Source organism: Vipera ursinii, assembly GCF_947247035.1.
Source record: "Vipera ursinii genome assembly, chromosome: 5".
In the NCBI taxonomy this organism is placed as follows: domain Eukaryota; kingdom Metazoa; phylum Chordata; class Lepidosauria; order Squamata; family Viperidae; genus Vipera; species Vipera ursinii.
In genome coordinates, this window is record NC_139518.1 from 41,173,589 (window position 1) to 41,196,771 (window position 23,183).

At 39.3% G+C, this 23,183-nt stretch overlaps 1 protein-coding gene across 2 annotated transcripts in view; it reads right to left on the reverse strand.

Annotated features, from left to right (window-relative positions):
- Positions 1 to 23,183, reverse strand: part of STAG1 (STAG1 cohesin complex component) — a 180,078-nt gene that overhangs the window by 102,620 nt on the left and 54,275 nt on the right. Inside the window, exon 3 of one of the 2 annotated variants that reach the window (XM_083363714.1) lies at positions 14,557 to 14,659. In XM_083363714.1, coding sequence (XP_083219840.1) covers positions 14,557 to 14,659 — 103 coding nt within the window. Of the gene's footprint in view, positions 1 to 5,679; positions 5,951 to 14,556; positions 14,660 to 23,183 lie in introns of those variants that run through there. The other variant, XM_083363716.1, reaches the window with a different exon arrangement.

Here is a 23,183-nt window from a genome sequence, read left to right on the forward strand (position 1 = left end):
CAGTCAAGACCAAAGAAAAAGTGAAGTTCTAAGCCCATTGTGTTCATGTTTTGCTTAGCAACCATGGCACTTAGCAATGGAGTTGCTAGTCCCAATTGTGGTTGCTAAGTGAGGACTAATGTGCTTCCCCGAAAATAAGCCCCTCCCCTAAACTAAGACATACCCTGATTTTTTGGGGTGGGGGGCACTAATATAAGCCCTACCCCCAAAATAAGTCCTAGTTAGGATCCTGCCCACTCTGTCCCACCTTGCTGCCGCAATGGGGCCGGAAGCCACGCGGCACATAGCGCCACTGCCGCCATGAGGTGATGCAGGTGGGGGAGGGGTGGAGCTGCCCAACGCGCCCCACACCCGCTTACCCATACTTCACCCCTCCAAACCAGGCCATTCCTTGATCGGCGACCTTTCACTCCCTTCCTGAGCCAAACTACTGGACTACCTCCATATATTCCAGTGGTGGCAAACCTTTTAGAGACCGAGTACCCAAACTGCAACCCAAAACCCACTTATTTATTGCTGGGTGCCAGGTGAGCGTGGCCCAGTGGGTGGGTGTGGCTATGGTGGTCATGGAAGATTGGGTGGGTATGGCCAAGGTGGGTGTGGTCACCTCAATGTTGCTCATGGGCAGGGACACCTATGGGGGTGGGCAGGGTTTGGGGAGCTCCAGGAGGTCTCTGGCAGGTGGGGCGGTAGGCAGGAGACTCATCCTGTGGGGTGAGGCGAGGCAGGGTGTGGGTGCCATTGCCATGGGGCAAGGCAAGGGCTGGGCAACTGCTGCCTGACATCATCGGCCCCTGCACACAGAGGCCAGCGAGCACATGGGGGCCAACGGTGTCCGTCAGTAGCCACAGCCTGCTGGCCCCTTGACAGGCACATTCTGGGGTTCCGCAGCCCGTCGCCAGCAGTTCAAAGAAGCTGCCTCCGAGATGCATGGTCGGCCAACAGCTGAGGTGATGCAGTGGGTTGTGCCTGGGAAAAGGAGAGCATGCAAGGCCAGGAGGGATGGGATGGGGGAAAGGGAAACCAGACGTGCCAGGATGCATTCAACCACGTGGGACCTTGGTGAATTAGCAGGCGGTTGGTTGAAGAGGGACAGTTGCCACCTCCGGGGCATGGCGCCGGTGCCTACAGAGAGGGTTCTGAGTGCCGCCTCTGGCACCTGTGCCATAGGTTCACCACCACTGATATATTATGTAACATATATATGGAAGGGAAAATATACATGTGAAAGAGAACATTTGTATCATCTCAAAACAATGTTTAATGGAAATTGTTTGTATATTCAATTGCCAGCCAAATTAACTATCTAGTAAAATCAATGAATATTAACATGCATATATGATTGGTCCTGAGCCTGCTACTTAATTACTTGTACACATCTCACATTTCCTGCAGCTGTAGCAGCAGCAAACAACACATATGAAATAACAGTTGTAATAAACACTTGCACATTCAAAATTCAGAAATACATAAGACAGCAGAAAAATAACTACTTTAAGCCAAATACTAGTAATATGTTTTACTAAAAACCTATTTACCTGCATATAACAGATAAAAAATGGGAATAGCTATTGACTAGGTTCCTGTTATGCATGCTCTGTATAATCAGGCATGGACTTCATTCTGAATCAGTGAAGTTTTCAAACATTCTTCGAAAACAACTTCATGTATGAAATGCAACTAAAGCATGTTCACTGTTACTGTACTGACATCACTGCTATGATCACCCTGATTCAAGGTTGAATCAAGGAATACTGTCCTGACCTTCTCAATGTTTAATTTAAAGATTGTATCATAAGCATAGTTAATATACAAATAGTGTAAAAAGGCTACTGTAATCATGTCACCAAAGTAACCAATGAATATTTAGTTCCATCAGAAACCTATAGCCAAGAGCTAGACAAGAGAGCAAAGATCAGGGTTCTGATCCTATCAAGTAATTTCCCCACCAGGTAATTCTGTTGAGCAGTCATAATTCCAGGCACATAATAATAACCAATCACATAGGTTCATAAAAATAAAGTAGTCTCAAGCAGACTAGCGAAAAGGCTGAAGTAATTACTGTATGTAAACTATTATTGTTTCATGCAACCATTCCCATTCTGTTTGCTGGAGTGCTCTGCTTTAATGCCCCAATGTACAAAAGCAAAATACTGTCTCAATGTCTCCAATGAAAGCCTTAATGAAAATAAGCTAATTGCACAAAAGACCAGCCCCACCAACGACAGGCAAGCTACCAGAATATAAACTGATAGCAAACTGCACGCCTTACTACAAGAAAACAAGCAAGCTGAGCAAGCACCAAGGACCCTTCATGCCAACCCTGAGCTACAAATATTCTCCTTTATTAGTACTAGTAGAAGCATATTACACAGGACTATGTGAGTTTTAAGGGACGCGGTGGCTCAGTGGGTTAGGACGCTGAGCTTGTCGATCAGAAGGTTGGCAGTTTGGCGGGTCGAATCCCAAGTGCCGCGTAACAGAGTTGAGCGCCTGTTACTTGTCCCAGCTTCTGCCAACCTAGCAGTTCAAAAGCATGTAAAAAATGTGAGTAGAAAAATAGGGACCACTATGGTGGGAAGGTAACAGCGTTCCGTGCGCCTTGGTGTCTAGTCATGCCGGCCACATGACCATGGAGACGTCCTCGGACAAGCGCTGGCTCTTCGGCTTTGAAACGGAGATGAGCACTGGCCCCTAGAGTTGGAAACGACTAGCACGCATGTGCGGGGGAATCTTTACCTTTACTATGTGAGTTTTGCCTTAGTTGGTACACAATTATCTTGTAGGGTCACAGTCTCCCATTAGAATTAGCCCAAATTAAATTAACCCAGGAAAAAATGCTGCACTTTAATGGTTTATTTAACTGCATCCCACTAAGGAATAGCTACCAATCGTGAAGCACAGCCTACCAATAACATGCTAAACCTTCTATACATGCTATTTATCAAGGACTGCAAAACCATGGATTTTATCAATCATCTGACATAATCCATTACTGATAAACCTTTTTTATTTAGTTGGATCACAAATGATTTATTGGACTATGGAAGTCTGATGTAACAGACTTCTAAACCTGGAAAGATATATATTTTATGAAAACAAGGAAAAAAACTAAAGCATTATTTGCAAGAGACAGCAGAAGACAGATAGTCCTCACTTACCAACTGCCTCATTCAGCAACTATTCAAAGTTATGATGATTCTGAAATAGTAGACTTATGGCTTTACTAACAATCATCACAGTGTCCCCACAATCATGTGATCACCACTTGCAATCTTCATAGCTGGCTTCAAACAAGCAAAGTCAATGGGGAAGCTGGCAGAAAATTGCAAATCACTCGATGTTGCATTTAATGACTTGTGAATGCCTTAATGATCACAGCAGAACTGATGTCATAAGTCAGGTGTGGTCATATGATATTTCATTTAATGACTACATCATTTAGTGATGGAGTTGCTGGTCCCAATAGTGATTGGTAAGTGAAAACTACCTGTATAAACAAAAGCTCTTTCTGTACAAAGGTAAATATTAGAATCATTAAGAATAATTATTATAAGTGCATGGATTTAGATGGAATACATTTCCCACCAAGCTGTTAAAATTATACAGTTCTTGGTGCTCTCTTGAGTTTGGTTCTTTGCTTTCATTATCCAACTGGGTAACATCATCAGTGCTTGCCCGTTTATTCCTGCCAGTTTAGTGGCAGTGTGGTTTCCTCCTAATGGTTCCTTGAGCGCAATATTGTTTTCTGTCTGATTTGACTCATTTTGATCTCCACTGTTTATTAGTGTTGACTGCTAGAAGGAATTTATTCTAGTCTTTTTATTTCCTTCCTAAGTTTTTTATTGTCCCTTTTGAATGGTGTGCAAATGTAGTTTATCTCTATGTACCTACTCTTCTACTGTTTAAATTTTTATTTCAATACAGGAAAACAAATCACATTTTAATATATCTAGCAATACTGTTGAGTTTCTGTACATATAAAGTACAAATATTTATCTAGTAAGGTGGTTGTATGTATTTGATTTTATAGCGATACGTACTGTGTGCTATCATAGGAAAGAAGAGCATGATAAATGATTTTTTCTAAAAGAAATTTCTGCTCCATATCTGATTTAAAGATTAAGAATCAAGATGAGGAAGCAGTGCCTTTGAAACTGCTCACTGACAATTGGATGTCTGATCTTTGGACCATGTATGCACTTGATCAGACCACTATCAACTAAAGTGACACGTAATATTTCTATTCAGATTACAATGCAGCAAAAATTTGATTTAAAAGACCTCCATACAGAGTAGACTATGAATGCAATAAATAGTTGTCCACAATTCCCCTTGGAATAGAGAAGTCAACTGTATCCAAAATAGTTCAGATGGGGCAATAACATTCTCAATTTATCACATTCATACTCTGTACAATCACACAACTCTTGGGGGTTTACAAAAATTGCAAGTGACCCAAGCATTTAAATAAAATATCCATGCCATGAATTACAACTATAAAAAGAAAATGAATAATTAAAAACAACCAACTGTATTGTCCTGTCTCTCTCAAAAGGCCATCTGGGATGATTCACTTTTGAGTGTTTTTGGGAGGCTAGGACACTAGGGGATAATTTAATTTCTGAGAGGAAACTCTTCCATAAAACAGGTGTTGTTATTGATAAGGATCTCTTTTAAGGAAAGGACCTATGAGCTTCCATCTGACCCCCAACCCAATACCCTGAAGAGGTGACAAGATTATCAACAATTTCTCCTGGAATGCACAGTCAAATTGGTCCTGCAAGTATCTCAGTGTCAAGTCATGCAGGGCTTTATAACAAAACAACCAGTACTTTATTGCAACTGGAAGCCAAGAGATAGCCAATGGAAGACTTGGACTACAGGTATAATGTCTTCATAGTAATGAGTGTCAGCTAATAGTTGGGTTGCTACATTCTGGGCCAAGTGAAATTTCTCAGTGGTCTTAAGACCCGGTGGTCTTTAGCAGAACACAATGCACCAGATACGGGGGAAGAAGGATTATTTTCTCTTTTGTCTAGGACTAGGTGTATGTGACATGCAAGCAGAGGCAGGGCAATTTCCAAATTTTTAACACGCTGAGCCCAAAAGGTTTGCCATCACTGTTCTAGCATATGGCTATATGCAACAAAAGCTACTAAAACACACAATGTGGCACAACTAGGGAAGAATCTTTATGTATTAGTTACTTGAAGCAATTGATTGCTGTCTACCAATATAAGGATACCAACTCCTCTTGTACCAAAAATCGAGTGTGCTCTATCTCAAATTATACCTCTAGTGAACATGTGAATGTGAGCCTGAAACCAGTTTATTTCCAGCATAATTGGAAAAACAAAAGGGGGGACCAAATACAGTAGTTGAACGAATTCTTGGTGGTTAGACCATGGTGAATTGTACTGGTTCACTGAACTCCTGGAGCATAACAGCTAGTATCAGCTGTTTCAACGCAGAAAGTCTTAGCAGGTAAGGCATATCTATAAACAATACAGAACTCAATTCAGTTCCCAGTAGCATTAGTGACTATACTTGGATTTTTATGCTTGCATAGGCAATGTCATTGGAATATTTAAATGCTAACGAGTAGCTCTATAGGTTTGAGCTCTGCTTGCTTCCCAGTTGCCATGGGAGATGGGGCTACATTATTTACTGCCATACCTGATTGGGAAAATGCCTCTTTATAATGATGGTAGTTTGCTGGTGCTGGGCGGATGGGGCTCACTCATCAGTACCTCAGCCAGATTCTGCATAATACAAACAAACTCTATGCATTCAGGTTTATCATCTCTTGGGAAATAAACAGAATTCTTCCATTTTCCAGCCGCATAAATACAATTTCTGAAGTTATCTATGTATGGGAAAAGGTGAAGGCATAAGAAAGTGAAACCAAATATTTCCCTTTCTGTCTACACTTGTTTGCAGTTCTTCAAGCCTTCCATTTATGCCAAAGAAGATAAATACAATCATGATGTCTGGTATGTTTTGACAAAGTAGTTAATCTTTTACTTAATCAGACAAGGCCTCTCTAAACAAGTCAACCAAGCTGTCTGATTCAAGTTCACACCTTATGCCATCAGTTGAAGTCTGTAATGGCAGTAGTCCTTGAATTATGGCAGTTCACTATTGACTGTTCAAAATTACAACACCCCCATTAAGTACTTATGATCCAGTTCCTAAGTTGTTACAGCACTATAGCAGTCATTTGCCTTTACAACAAAGACACTGCAACAGACCCTGTGCCTATTTTTCCCTCATTCTGACCCGCCAGGTCTCCACAGGCACTGGGCCTGCTTTGCTAACTCACCGGGTTCCAGGTGCTCATTCCCACCATCACTGATTGCTCACTTACCTTTTGAAGATCTCCAGAGCTCTAGAACAGGCTGGGCCATGTAGCAAAAAAGTGGCCATCTTTTTCTTAGACACTGGTGAAGCTGTTTTTCTTAGATCTTGTGTTCTTACACGTGCTTCTTTTTGCGCAGAGAGCAAAATTTTCTGTAAGAACGTGAGGTTGATCACGTCCCTGCAGGTCTTGCCTGGTCCCAGCCTGAGCAATACCTTGGGGCCATTCTGAGTGCTCCTGAGTGGCTGCTTCCAATGAGCTGCTTCAGGGATTGCGGTGCAAAGGCAGCAGCAACAGCCAATCAATGCAGGACATTTTTCGTGCTGGTTTTGGTAGTAGTAGTAGTGGTAGGAGGAGGCAGGACTGCAGGGCGGCCAGCCAGGGTAGCAGTGGGAAAGCTGAGCTGGAACAGCGGTGCTGCTGCTGGAGACACCTGAGCTCCTTGCGGCAAACCAGGTCAGGGCAGACACTATACTCATCCACCTTCTGCAGTGTCCTGGATAACGGAGTCTGGGACACACTCCCTGGTGGCATTGGGTGGGCACCCCCATGGCTGCCCACATCCCCAAGACAGTCCACTCCCAGGTTCATGGGCCCACAGGTGCTTCCCAGCCCACCCAATCTCCTGACGGGTATGCCCGGCAAGCAAGGGGCACAAAGCAGCTGGTGCACCAAGCTCTCCCTCTGCTTTCTTGATGGCCAATTGACAAGGTACGGGTGCCAAACCTCCATCTACCTCCAGCCAAAACCAATCTCAGATGGAAGCACTTTCCCCATTTTTCCCACAGCTTAACAGATACCTTGCCTTGCATTTCTCAGGTTTAGTGCTAAATAGTTTGTTTGCCTAATGTACAACCTGAGAAACTCAAGTTTCCAGTCTATCTCCTACAAAAAGAATGAAATTTACATGCAGAAAGCAGAGAAAATGACATAACTTTTATTTTGTAGGTGTTGAAGTTAAGAATATCTCAGTTTCTTTCACAATATTTCTTTAGGCCTAATTGTCCTTTTAGATGGCCCTACTCAATTTTTTTGTTCCCATTTCTTGTACTGAAATTTAATATTTTTCTTAAAGCATAATGTGTTTGTTATTGTGTTTCATAAACTCTAAAGTTTTTTTTGGTGTGGTGTGTGTGTGTGTGTGTGTGTGTGTTTTAGGGACTTCTTAGGGGATGGGGGACAAAGGCATTTTTATTATTTTTTCCTTTCTTCTATGGAGGCAAAAAAGTGGCAGCAAAAACTACTAGTTAATATACTACTGTATCCTCCCAGGCTGTCTTAGTAGATATGAAAAATCATGGTGTTTACAGACCTTTACAAATGGGTAAAACAAGAGACATCTATTGACAGCTTATATCAAAGCTCGAATTTAAAATACCTGTTTCTTTGCATTATTACTTCCACATTAGCACTCTAACTACAATCTTACTTCCAGTCTTATTACCAAAGAGTAATTCATTTAATTTTACCTAAGAGGTATTTAAAATTACTTAATGTTTGCAATCTTAGCTGCAAAATAATCCCAAATAAACATGATGGTTGTGTACATTTTTGAAAAGCTGCCAATGCATAACCAGAATTTGTTCTGTAAACAAGAACTTGAAATTGATGTTAAAATAGGATATCCTGTTATATTTTATTAATGAAATAATAGCTATATACTCTTATCTTAAGTAGTAATGTAAAAATTAAACTGCTGCCAACTTAAATAAGCCAACAAGTAAAAAACTGGTACCTGAAGCAAGTAACTCATGCTGAATCCTTTGGAAGCATGATTATGGAAAATAGTAAAAATAGTAAAAGCAAAACACCAATTCTGAAGTCACTATGTATTGCTTATCTTACCATCTTCTGAAATGCTGACAGAATTTAATGAAATACAAGCAACATACAAAGGTTGAGATTACGAATTATGGGTTATAACATTCTTAGACTTTGAATGGAGAGAAGAGGATTGATTCGCCTCAAAACTCTGTCATTGAAAATGAATAGTACTGTTAACGTAGTATACAAAATATAATAAAACCATAATCATTATTAAATATAATATGAATTTTAAGAATAGTATAACAAAATCCTTGAAAGAGAAGGAGAACCCCAAGAGGCCACAGAGGATGAATCCAGCCCAGGGCCTCTGTCACATGCCTATATGAGGCTGCAGGTAAGACCTCAGCCAAAGTGCCTGACAGCTCCTTGGGCAAAACCTGTATGTATGTATGTGGATGGAAAAGCACTAAGCAATATTAAGTCAAAGAAAATACCACCCAAAGGAATGAGAAGGAAATTTGTTGGCTGTTGCCTTTAAAGCCCTTTGTGTTTTAGGACTCGGACCATCTTACTTATGGAATATCTCTCCCCAGTTGTTTCTACCCATCCTATCTGATCTGACAGGAAGGGATATTGTCAGGTAGTAAGTGTTGGTTGGTAAAGCCCAGAAGAAGAGCCTTTTCTGCCATGGCGCCCACCCTTTGGAATATTGTTAGATTGGCCCCATTCCTGCTAACCTTTTATAAGGCCTTGAAAAACGTGCTTTGTGCTCAAGCTGGAACCCTGCGTATAGATCAGTTTTAGTCTCTCGGCTCTATGCATAAAAGGTTACATCATGCCTGACTGCTCTGTATTTTAATTTTTGTTTATATTTTGTATTTTTATTTGTTTAATTGTAAGCTACATACACACAGAGAGAAAAAATTGTTTCTGGAGAATCTAATGTTCCTGTCAGGCAAGGAGATTATAGAGACACATTTAAAGTGAGTTATCTGCAGGAAAAATCCACTACGTTTCATATGCCCATAAACTGTGCAGCAGTAAAACATTAATAAGCATATCAGTATCTCTTTGCCCATGAAGATGCTGGGGACACGGAGGGAGGGGGGAAATTATCATACTGGGAAACCTGCCAAAAATGTAGAAAAAAGGAAGTGAATGATGAAAGCTAAAGAAATGGAAAAATTACTTAGGGCAAACATTTAAAGCAGTAAAGGCTTAGTTATTTTACTGGAGTGTCAGATTCTGCACACTTTACAGATTGATTACCCAGCTAGGGCCAAATACAGCTCCTCTGGGAATGCATTCCATAGCACTGGAATTAGGCAGAGGATCCTCTTGTGCATGTCAGATAAATAAACCTCTGGCAGTGAAGGTATTTTCAGAAAGGCATCTCTTTGAGATCTTGAGCCGGTTTGTAACAGGAAAGAATTCCTCAGACTAGCATGCCTTATATCTCTTAGGATATCTTAAAGATATCATAAGGATGTTAAATTATGCCTGGTAAACAAGTCAATTAAGTGCAGAGCTTTTAAATATCACCATCATCATAATCACTATCATTATTATAATCCGGTAAAGCATTCAGAATCCTGATGGCCCTACAAAATGATAAAATACAATAGAAAATCCATAATAAAATAAAAATGATTATAGTAAACAATCACAATAAGAAATAAACTAAACAATCACCGTAATACCACAAAACCCCAAACTTGTTGAATCAAGACTAAAAATAGCAGTTACAAAAAGCAAACAAAAAATTAGACACTATAACAATGACAAAAAATTACATTCCAAAAGTTCAGTGGAAAGGTTCAGTAGCTCTGAGACAACCATTATCGGCACTTTGCCAAAGAAGTATGATAGAAAAGTAAGGCTTTCTCATTTCACTTTCCTGGGCACTACCAGTCACTCCTCCTAGATGGATCTGCTCAGACTGTTTGATACCTAAATCCTGATTAAAAAGTGTACAGATAATCCATTTCCTTTAGGGTGTTCTGCAACTATATGCTTAACAATTTCCCCCCAAAAAGGAGTAGGTGATAGCTGACAATTTTGTTGAAACATAATTTTCCAGACTTCTGGCACTAACATCTATAGAGAAGCAGTAACCAAATTCAATAGGTCACACTAGCTCATTCAAGAGCCATGAGGAGCATGGGTCAAACACATAAGTGACAGGGTCATTCATGCCACTGAACATCCTACCTAATTCTTCAATTTACAGGCCCAGAGTTGCTCCAGAAAACAAAGTCTGACAACTCCCTAGTCACATCCGATTCTTTCTAGGAGTCAAAACTCTGCAAATCCAAGTATAACCACAGAGGCTAAACAGGTGGCCTTGGTCCATGTCTCCAAGGAAATAATTTACTAGCCTAAACAATCATCTGCAACAAGCAATCAATATTTATTTATTTATTATTTAGATTTATATACCGCCCCTCTCCCGAAGGACTCGGGGCGGTGTACAGGGCAATTAAAACACTATATACAACACATAATATACAAAAATTAAAATAAATTAAACCAAGTAGCCCTAAACAATAAAACACATTCTAAAATTTAAAATCTAAAATCTAAAACCCCAATCCCCAATAATGACAGTTTGCCTTCCTTAATTGCCACAGCATTCCTTAATTGCCACAGCATAAATTCAGATTTGGAACATATGCTTGTATACATGGTCAGTCAGATTCACTTTTGGACTTTCCTCATCGTTTCCTAGGTTTTTCTGATACTTCATCACCAGGAACTTTCCCTGGTTGGTAATTTAGTTGTTGCATATACACAAACTGTAACTTCTAGACATTTTCCATGGGCAATTCTAAAGTACAGTGTTTTGCAAAACTTGTGAATAATTTTCACAGGCCCTAAACAGTCATACATTGGCACACTAGTCATCCATACAGTGCCTGCCAAAGCCATCACCTGTGAACCTAATAAGATTTGAAGATCAAAAAAAAAGTTTTGAAGATCAAGGATCATTTCCATATAGTGAACTTGCTATTTCAGAAGAAGTATAAACCCATTCAAACAAAGATTTTTTTTCCAAATTTACTTTTCTGCACGCCAGAATATTTCTGCTTATCTGGATTTAATTTTGGATATTTTTCCCCATCCAGCCCACTATTAAACTGACTATTAGTTACATTACACCCCATGGTAATTAAACAGTAATCTCCCAGCACACTGTTAATATGGCCTTACAGGGTGGATCACACAAAAGAAGCCAAATGATGCCACTAACCAATAGTATTAAAAGCTTTTCAGGGGACCAGAGACTTAGCTATATTCCTTTGTTTCAATTTATCAACTATCCAAGTGCCTATTTTATTTTATTTTGGGGAGGGCGGGGGGAAAAAGAAAAATTCCATGTAATGTTCTGTCCCACCTCCAAAAGATATTTGTACCTGTTCTATATACCTGTATGCCATATTCCACACACAATTCCAAAAAACTATTTAAATATTTGTTTACATATTTAAAGAGAAAGCAAAAATTTAAGAACTCATTAAAAGTAATTGCCTCTAAACTAAGATACCTCATTTCTAAATTTAACTGATTCTAAATTTAACTGATCTTTATCTGCCTATAACACCCATTCTTTCAAACTCAAATTACTGTCAAACAGCAAAACAGGCAAGAAAGTATTTCTGCTTCTGATGGCAAATGGGCATGGTAGAAGATAAACAAATGGTTTGCAATGATATAAAAGTAATGTGAATTGTAGTACTATAGATTTAGTCAGATTTCCTTTTCTTTACTCTTATCTTCTGATTTTTATTTCTTAGCTTAATTACAGCTTACTGTTTTAGTCTGCTTTGCAGAAATTGCTTATCCTGAAAACTAACAGTGATTTTGTAATATGTATGCAGCAGTAAATGTCAAGGATGATTTCTTCTTTTAAATTTGGCGGAAAAAAGTAATCCTAATTCTTTAAATGTATAGTCCCAATCTGTTTGAAAGTTTGAAACCATGAAGGGATGAGGCAGAGTATAAATTTCTGCTATGTGCAGGTGATGTTATGCTTTAGAGATAAAGCAGAAATTTATATTCTTAATTTTTTTCTCAAGCTTAGTGGCATGTATGATCATACTATATAATGGGATGAATTAGACTTTATTATGAATAATAACTTTGAAATGTTTAGAAACTGGTATTTTAGATTATGTTCTCTTTTATTTATAAAGATTTTATAAATAACTAAATTTTCTGAACTGGTGAATCCCCAATTTCAATTAAAATAAAAGAAGGCCTGGAGAGGTGTCTAGAATTTCCTTGAGCAGTTGTGTTAAAACAAACGTAACTTTGAACTTGATACATATATTTAACAAGTTGTTCCAATTTTTTTCCTTCACATTACTTTAGTTGTAACTTCTAAGTCAGAGGTCTTCAACCTTTCCAGACTCGCAGCCTGGAGGGAAGGAGAGCAGCTTACAAATTGGTGCATGCGCACGCATGCAAATGGTGCCACGTGCACTGGTGTGGCACTAGCGGCTCTGTTTGCACATGCACAATTGGCCGCACACACCTGCCCGGCACTAGAGGCCCCGTTCACGCATGTGCAAATGAGCTGTATACACCCGTCTGGCTCTAGCAACCCTATTTGCACCCATGCACATATGCGAACAGGGGCGCAGGTGCTGGTGCGAGTGGGGGGGGAAGTGCACATGTACACACCGGCCAGCCATTGCTGCAGCCCAGTAGTGGGCCATAGCCCATAGGTTGGGGACCCTTGTTCTAAGTCATAGATTTTGTTTTTGTTGCAGGAATCAGAACTTTCAGAAAAGTTCAAATTGATTAACTGGAATTCTAACCAGTAAGACTGCTTGCACATATCAGAAATTATTTGGAACAAGTGTAATGGAACTTGCAAAAGCGTATTTACCTGAAACTTGGCAAGAAAGCTATGCATATTTTAATGAATAGCAGGTGCTATGCTTGTCTAAGTTCTGAATACCGTTTTACAAATAATTTTAAAAGCATGCACCGCCCCACTAGCATATATATTTTTTCTTCAGGAATCAATTTCAATTCCTGCATTAATGTTATAAAATAAATATGGAAATTAGTGGGTCACAGAAATAATTTGACCTTTAGACTATGAATAGCTCATATCATGGAATAGTTTTTTAAAACATAGTAGTGGAAGAATCTATTTGGGGAAAACTCTCATTCCATTACTGAGAACTAACTGATTTCTGATAGAACAGCGTTAATAACTTATGAAGAATTAAACAGACTATCATTTATCCAACATATTTCTTGATAGAACTTTTAATGAACGCTTCAGTTACTTAATGATGCTATAGTTGTTTCTAATATTCCATATTTTATACAGATTTTGGAAAAATAAATTGAGTTCTAAACCTGTAGTTTGTTTTTATAAAATACTGAAGAAATTTGGTAAAATTTATTGCCTGAATGTCCGATTTTGATAAACAGTAGACGACTTTTTTAAAAATGTAACTTATTACGTTAACATGAATAATACCTTAAAATGCTTAGTAAGAGTTGGTTATAATTTATTTGCTGTCAGAAATGCAATTCAAGAGTAGAAACATTCACTCAGATGATTTGGCCTTGCCTTTCCCTGCCACTTGCACATTTGGATTAACATATCCATAAGCCTGTTACTATGAATTTAGACTACTAAGTAACATGGATATACATATCCTTGTTGGCTATAATCTTCATTATTTGGAATCTATTGAGGAAAAGAATTGTGAAATTTTTACAGATAGAGGAAGTTGTTATTTTATAACACATTACAGAAGAATTACAATATAACACTGGCAAAACAGAAACAACCTGATTTGGAGCACTGATGATGTGTTGCTTATTAACATATGAACTGGGGAGCTGTTAATTTTGTTTTGGGTTTGTTTATTTAATAAAGAGTTAAAGAAGATGGCTTTTAAGCAATCCCACCGTTTCTTGTCTTTTTTAATGATAAAAAATGTCCAGATCTTATTTCTGTTCTCTTTTCCTCATTTTTTAAATTGCATATTGTATGACATCATTACCATATATTTCACTCTTTCACAAATCAGTTACTGGAGAGGCAGCGAGTGGCTGGAATAGAGATTGATCCTTCTCCATACTGTTTTCCTTTACAACTCCCAAGACATATGAACGAGCTATATATTGATATTTTAGCCCTTACCTACATGGAGCTTATGAGGTTGCTCACTGCTGGGCAAACACAACAACCAGGATGTAATTTTTAAAAATGTAATATGAAAAGTCAATTCTTCTTACATGTTAGTTAACTCTTGTAATAATAAATAATGCCGGCATGCCACTTCTACAATATACAGCGCAAGTCTTCAAACAGGTAGCAGCATCAACAATTGCTAATGTAAAAATTTAAAAAAATAAATGGTACAATATTAACAGGTATTCAGAGAGAAAAAATAGCATACTGGAGGTCTACCAGGACGGCCACGTTTTCTTTTCCCCTTCAGTTGCGTTTCTTCCAATTCACTACCAACATCTGAATGTGCAGTAGTTTCATTTGTAGAATCCCTGAAAGAAAATGCAAATTAAAAATAAATTAGTAAGCATAAGTGCATAAATAAATAATAAAAACAGTAATATTTAGTGTTAATACAAATGGTAGATACTATAAATTGAAACTAATTCAGTAAATTGAGACTATCCACTATAAGCTCTGAAATTATCTCCACTCATAAAATTACTAATATGAAGACGGTATAGTCAGCAGTTCTGGTAAGTTATCTTACTGAACTATAATATCCAGTACCATCACCACTGACCATAATGCCTTGACTTTAAGGGAATTGAAATCCAACATCTGGAGAGCTATAAATTATCAACACCTGAATCTAAGCAAATAAAAGATCTGTTTGTTTATTTACTTATTTACTTATTTATTTATTTATTTATTTATTTATTTATTTATTTATTTATTTATTGATGGGATTTATATCCCGCCCTATCTCCCGAAGGACTCAGGGCGGCTAACAACAAAACATATAATAAGTACAGAAATTAAGATAAAAATAAAATTAAAATCATCTGTGCAATAAATTAAAATTAAAAACTAAAAATAAATTAAAATTTTTAAATATAGTTAATTAAAATGCCTGTCAGTCCAGGTCAGCCTGGTGGAAAAGGAGTGTTTTGAGGCCGCGGCGAAAGGATTGGAGATTTTGGGGCATCCGAAGCTCAGGGGGGAGCTGATTCCATAGGGCTGGCGCTCCCACAGAGAAGGTCCGCCCCCTGGGGGTCGCCAGCCGACATTGCCTAGCTGACGGTACCCTGAGGAGGCCTTCTCTGTGTGACCGTACTGGGCGATGGGAATTTGTTCCCGGCAGTAGTTGGTCCTGCAAGTATCCCGGGCCTAAGCCATGTAGGGCTTTAAAGGTAAGTACCAGCATCTTAAATCTCTGAATTATTTATTAATTGATTTAATTAATTAATGATTTGACTATCACCCTTGAGGTATTTATTTATTTATTTAAAACATTTATATATCCAGCCATCTTATATCAAACTCTGGAGGCTCCCATCAACAATTAAACAACATCAATTAAAAAAGCATAATACATATATCTATTAAAACCATAAACATTAAAAACCAAAGTTAAGCTTTCAACATCCTTGTTAAATTCTATCATCCACCTCAGTGCCTACCCAATAAGATTTGATAGGATGAAGTAGATGGCCTTAGATTCCACAGATATTCTGGCTCCGTGCCATATACAGTATATGTTGGACTTCCTGTTTGGGGTGTCCTTCCTATCATATATATGAGCCTCTCAAAAATAACATATGTACCATCTTTCCCTGAAAATAAGAGATATCCCCAAAATAAGACCTAGTTTGTACACCCAATATAAGCCCTACTCCAAAAATAACCACTAGTTAAGACCTCCCCACTCCGTCCCACCCTCTGGTTACCTCAAGGCCCCTACTTACCTCAAGGCCCCTTCAGCCAGGCCTCCCACTCCCTGACACCTGCCTCCCCTGGCACCAGCAGACCTGTCCAGCAGGAGCCTGTGTGGCTGCTGTCCCACTTCTGTCTGCTGGCGGCCGCTTGTGGCAGGAGGCCACATGGCACACTGTGCCAATTCAGGTGCTCGTGGCAGAATGCCAAAAGGTGCATTGCGCTGACGGTGGCACAGGCCCTTTCCAAGCCGCTGTGACCCAGATCTGAGGCCAGGGGATACTTCCATGCCCACCTGGCCTGATCTGGGCTCTGGAGGCCTTTTCCAGGCCACTGTGACCCATATCTGAGGCCAGAGGGGGGGGCGCTTCCAAGCACCCGGGCTCTGGAGACGTTTTCCAGGCTGCTGCCACCCGGATCTAAGGCTGGGGAATGCTTCTGCGCCCCACCCCGTGGCCTGATCTGGGCTCTGGAGATGTTTTCCAGGTACGGGGCTACCTGGAAAATGCCTCTGGAGCCTAGATCGGGCCGTGTCAGGGTGTGGAAGCATCCCCAGCCTCAAATCCAGGTGGCAATGGCCTGGGAAAGGCCTCTGGAACCTGGATTGGGCTGCGGGAGGGGCATGAAAGCATTTCCTGGCCTCAAATCCAGGCGTCAGTGGCCTGGAAAAGGCCTCCAGAGCCCAGATTTGGCTGTGGGAGGGGCGCAGAAATGTCCCCCGGCCTCAGATCCAGGCGGTGCCAGCAGAACCCGTGGCAGAGAGGATCTTTTCCAGGTGAGTACAGAACAGCAGGAAGTGAGGGGGAAGCATGCAGTATCTTAGTGGGTCAGGGAGGCCTTGGGGGCCTGTTCCATCACTAGGCCTTTCCCACCCTGAGATACCTCATGTTCGCTTAACGAGCCGCGTGCATTTTAACAAGGGAGTTATCGCATTCGAGGTATGAGATTCACTCTACGAGTTTTTGAGTTACGAGTGGAATGGGTAGGCTCCATTACATTCGTAACTTGAGGACTACCTGTATTATGTTGTGATTATATTGCGAAGCTTAAAAGTTGTGTCCCTAAAGCATACATGTAAAAGAATGTGAATGTATTGGTTCTTATGACCGGTATTGTGCCCAGAATTAAAGTAATAAACTGTTGCAATTTTAACACCTGAAGCATCATGTAACCACATTCAAAGTTACAATCTTTTTTACAGTGATCATTAATAAAATGCAAAAGTGGTTAATTTATTCTCCCAAATAGCCTACCCCCCACCCCCAGAAACTGAAGTAAGTATCAGAATCTGGCAAAAAGCATTGCAAACAATGGTTATGTGCCTGTGGGATGGTGCAAACAGTAATTAAGATTTCCGCCTTCTGGAACATCATGCCTTCTGAGGTAAAATCCACAACCATGCCTTATGAAAGGTCCTGAAGATCTGTGCCAACTGGCCTAGTGCCCCAATTGGGGGTGCCATTTTGGCGGTGGTTAATGGTTTAAAATTAGAACCCACCTCCTCCCCGAGTAAATCTGGCTCCCTTCATCCCAACTTTGTTAATTTAAAATCAATTTTAGTGTTACTATTTATTGTTTTAAAGTTTCATATTGTTGCTTTTATTGATTGTAAGCCATCTAGAGTTGCCTCTAGACAAGATGGGCAGCATATTTAGATAAAGATGTGTCATTAATGATCATGTGATTCTTTGTCTCTGTCTCTCTCTGGGTGTGTGTGTGTGTGTAATGAGGGCATCGTAACTCCAAAACAGATTACAAGTAGCTCTGGGAAGATTCAACATAACTTCAAATGGTTCTGCATACATCCATATGTAATATCCTTCATGCCATTTTTGTTCAATGTAAGCATAGCTAAACAATAACTAGTGCTAAGAAAAAAAATAAGGCATGAGATAAGAAAAAATAAAATATAATTAAATCTTGTTTATATCAGTATCTATACCTCTCTATATTTTTCAGTCTTTGTAAACCTGTACTTGCTTTCACCATGCTTATATAACGATACATACAGCATTACTTCTGATTTTTGAATTTCTCTCCTCTCACTTTTATAGTATATCAGCTCCATCTAACTTTCTTGGCATTTCCCTACTTCTGAATCTATTCAGTATTCTTCATATATTTACAGTGAAATTTAACGTATCCATAAAATGGCACATTGAAAGATGAGGTGATTTTTTTTCCTCTTGACAAACAAAGCTGGTTCTTTGGCAGCATGCTCTCCAGGTCTTGAACCGGAGTAACTTGGAAGTTACTCCGCAAGAACCGTCAAATATCTATGTACTTGCCTGGAAATCAGTGGCTCGCAATTCTTGGCAAGCCCAGCCAGAGTTTGTTTTTCATCTTTTCCAGTCGTTGTTTCTTTAGGCACACCCTGGTTTTAATATCATGTTTTGAAGTTTACTTTTGTCTTGACTACATTTTTAACTATTAGACATCTGGCTGAATGCTGATTTATCTCATAACCCATTGAATATTTCATATTATTTTATTTTGGATTTAAATAGTCTCTTTTGCTGCATGGAAATCGACAGCATGAGCACTTTCCCTTTGGTAGTGAAAGCAATTAAATTTCATTTACATTTACATTTCTATGGCTTTCTATTTAAGGATTTGGTATTTCATTTGTTCTTAAAATAATTTTGTTGTTTTACTCTATTTTGGAATACATTGCTGGTCTTTTTTAATTTCCTTTTAAAAGAAACAGAAACTTCCCCCTTTTTTATTTACTCTCCACTGTGGGAATTATTATTTGTTTCTTCTGTGCTTACTCTGTTATGGAACATTTACTCTCTTTGTCCTTGAGACAAAATTGCTTATGTTTTGTTGTGGAGGTTCAGTCATAAGAAGAATTGGAACTATATTAAAATTACAGCAGTAATAAATGAAAGACTTTGAACACTATACACTCTACCGTACATTCTTTTACAATGCCCCACAATACAAAAAACCATGTTTTTCAATTTACAAACTCTAGATGAAAATCTAAACAAAAGATCTGATGAATTAACAATAGCTTTACATCAACCTAAAGATGACACTCAGATACACGTGACAGTAGTTAAATCAGACTTGTAATGCTGGTTGGACTGGAATTTAATTTGTCATTAATAGATTTGAAAGAGAATAGGAGAGTTCCTATAGGAGACTGAAAGGGGCATAAATACAGTGGAGATGATGGAGCTGATGGTTGATGGACTGGATCTTCTTAGGAAGGCTGAAGGAAATTGTGAGAGACTTATATGCTGCCAGAAAACAACTGTTAAAGAGTTTTTTCTTTTTCTAATGTTGTATTTTAACTTTGGAAATAAAATAAAATGTTATTAACAACAACAACAACAAAGAAATTTGGTATTCACTCATTGTCTCTATACCAGGGCTTTTCAACCTTTTCACCCATTGTACCACTTTTAGGATATGGCAATATCTGAGTACCACTAGTCGCCTAGCAAGGTGTCAAAAACTTGATGACCAAAAAAAAGTGATAAAGTACATGTAGTCCTCGACTTACAACAGTTTGCTTAGTGACTGTCTGAATTTACAACGGCACTGAAAAAAGTGACATGACCATTTTTCACTTATGACTGTTTCAGCATTCCCAGGGTCATGTGATTTACATTCGGATGCTTGGCAATGGATTCATATTTATGATGGCTGCAGTGTCTCAAGGTCATGTGATCCCCTTTTGCAACCTTTTGACAAGCAAAGTCAATGGGGAAACCAGATTCACTTAACCTTTTATATCAGGGATGTCAAACTCAATTTCATTGAGGGCCGCATCAACACTGTGATTACTGGGGGGGGGTTCCTTCCTTCCTTTTTCCCTCCCACCCTGCCTCCCTCCTTCTCATTCCCATCTCCCTCCGTCCTGCCTGCACTGATCCTGGTGCTTCTGCTGAGCCCTGACAGCTGATTAACATTTCTGCAGGGCTGTCAGGGCTCAGCGGAAGCACCAAGATCAGCGCCGGGCTCCAGCTAATCGGTGCTTTTGGGTGGCTCAGCTGTAGCTGCACGCACTGGTCCTAGGCTCCTGTCCAGCTCACTCGCTTGTGCTTTGCCGGAAAACACGCCACTCAACAAACAGGTTGCTCACTAACTCACCCTTCACCCTAAAACACGCTGCTTGCCAAACAGGCCGCTCGCTAACTCACCCTTCGCCTGAAAACACGCCCCTCATGAAACTGGCCGCGCACTAACTCACCCTTTGTCTGAAAACAAGCCACTCTCCAAACAGGCTGCTCGCTAACCCTTCACCCGAAAACACGTGCTTGCTAAACACGCCACTCGCTTGCTCGCCCTTTCCCTAAAAACACACCACTCGCTCACTCACCTTTCCTCCAAAAACAGGCCGCTTGCTCTGCGTCCTCTCATTGCTTTGGTAAGAAAAGCCTCTTCTCTTCTCGCTCTGCCCATTTTATACCTTCTCTTCTCTCCACCCTCCCCCTCCTTTTCTCTTCCAGGTGTGCCAGAAGCTCCAATTACCATGTCACCATGTGCAACGATCCTGGGGATTCCACGAAGCTCTGCAGCTCCAGCTGATCTCCTCCAGGTCTGTGCGGTGATGCTTTACCTGGTTCCCTCCCCTGTTACACTTGGCTATGGCTCACGTACCACCACCCAGGTGCTAAAGTACCACTGGTGGTATGCATACCACTGGTTGAAAAGCCCTGCTCTATACCACCTCACTGTACTTCTTTTGTATAGGCATTTTTCACTTAACAATAGTAATTGGGAGTGAAATTTCTATCACTAAGCAATACGGTCATAAAACACGATGTGACTGCATTGTTTAGTGACAGCATTCCCAGTAGTCCTTTTTGCTATTTTTAAGTGAGGCTCACAGATTGTTACATGAGGATGTCATTCAATAAGCAAAAGTCAATAGGGAAGCCTGTAGGAAGTCACAAGTCCTGGGCATTTGCAAGCATTCCAGTGAGTGGATAAGTAGCTTCTGCTGCACAACATGAGCATGGCCAGGGAGAGGTTCACTGCTGTTTAGCTGCCATGGCCCCGCACAAACATAGCCAGGGTCTGGCTGCTGCCGGGTTCAGGAGAGTACACCAGAAGCTGCTACAGCACTCTACAAGAACTGCTAGGAAATTGTGGGTGCTGTGACATCTTGTACTCCAAAGACAATGTTCTTGGGTGAAAAAATGGCTGAAGCAGGAACAACTTGTGAACTTCCCTGCCAGCTTTCCTATTGATTTTGTTTAGAGGAAACTAGCCAGGAAGATTGCAAATTGTGATTACCTGACCATGGGATACAACTTACATAAGTGCAAGTTGATTGCCAAGCACCTAGATCATGATCATGTGACCATGGAGATGCTAAGACAGCCAGAACTGATTATAAATATCACTAGTTCAGCACTACCATAATTCCAAATGCTTGCTGAATGAACAGTCATTAACCAAACCTATCAGTACTAGTCACTCAGTTCTTTCAAATCTATATTAATTCATTATGTTTTTTTCTTGACTTTATCTTTGTTATACCAGATCCATTTCTTAAATTACAAATTCTCAGTGTGTTAAACTTAATTATACATTACTTCTTATATATTTAACTCTCACTTTTATATAACAATTTGGGCAGAAGCAAACTGGTTATATACAGCTATTTTTTATTCTTTAAACAAATACTCAATCACAACAGACCATGAATTGCTCACCAGATTTCTATAATTATTTATATAATTTGCAATAATTTATAACAAGGCAATTTGTAAATTTATTTTCCTACATGAAACAACTTAAACTCCATATTTACGTAAGATATTTCATAATTTGAACCTATTCACATTTTCACACACACATTTGTAAATTTCTTAATGATCTGCTGAAAAACAGAATTTTGGCCTGTAGATTTCTTGTCCAGATTAAAGCCACCAATACATTTTCCAAATTTACCCATCACCTATTGTATCTTTCAGTTAGAATGCTATCAGCCTCCAAAACATATTTAACAAACAATCCCAAACATATTTAGCAGCAATTCTCGTTAGTATTTCGTTTATACAACAGAACAGTAATAGCTTTCCAGTCATGAACAAATGCAATACATTAAATAATTCATTATCACTATTCCATATAATAAAATAACTACTATTTTTACAACTGTACACTGACACTAGATACTCAGGCAGCTTTTTTTCAACACTGTCTTTGCACTTATGAGTTTCTTTCAATCAATTTTACCTGAAAATTAACTTATAACGTTTATTTCAAATTGCATTCTTTACTATTATTATAATTCTGATGAAAGTGTCTAAAGTACTTCTTCCAGTACTCACTTTACTCTGCTAAATCACTTTTAGATCTTTTCATCCATTTCCCATTTTTATCAAATTAATTCTGTATTTCTTTTAGCTCTTTTAATTGCAGCCATTTCTTACTCTACTCTTCTCCCTCTAGTCTATATCATTATTCCATCCCCATTTTTGAAGCAATCACTTTATGTTCTTTTTTCCCCGTCCATCACAATCTCTTTCAATTCATCTTTCCACCAGCTATCTTTTTAATGCTTCATATAAGCACAACTTCACAAACTTCCGTGGTATTCTGTAACCTAATTCTTTACATGTTTTTCCACACTGTTCCAAGAGATTGCCACATCCTTTTTCCTCATGTCTATCTCTTTATTCATCTGGCTAAAAATTTAATCTATTTTCTATTAATTTAAATGTAACATATACCTTTTCTTCTTGCTATTATTTTTTCACTTGTTTTATTTTGTACTTCTCCCATGTCCATTTTTTATGAGATTCACTCTTGACTTTACCTGTCCCACATTCCAAATCTATTTTACGTGTATTTTTTACTAATCCTTTTCAACCTATCATAAACAATCAATTGAATTGTTTTTATATTACCTTGCCATGTACACACACAGATTTACATTTACAATATGTAAACAGGAAGAAACAGTTATTTTTCTAAGCAGATACTCATCGCACCATCAACATTCTCACTCACCCTGGGAGGGCTCGGCCTCCCGAATTGGGAAAAATATTATCAGGCGGCAATATTGGTATGGATAAAGGATTGGATACACCTAAGGAATAGAAGACTACTAGCATTATAAGGCCATGACATGCAGATAGGGTGGCATGCCATAATGTGGGACAGGAAATACAAGGC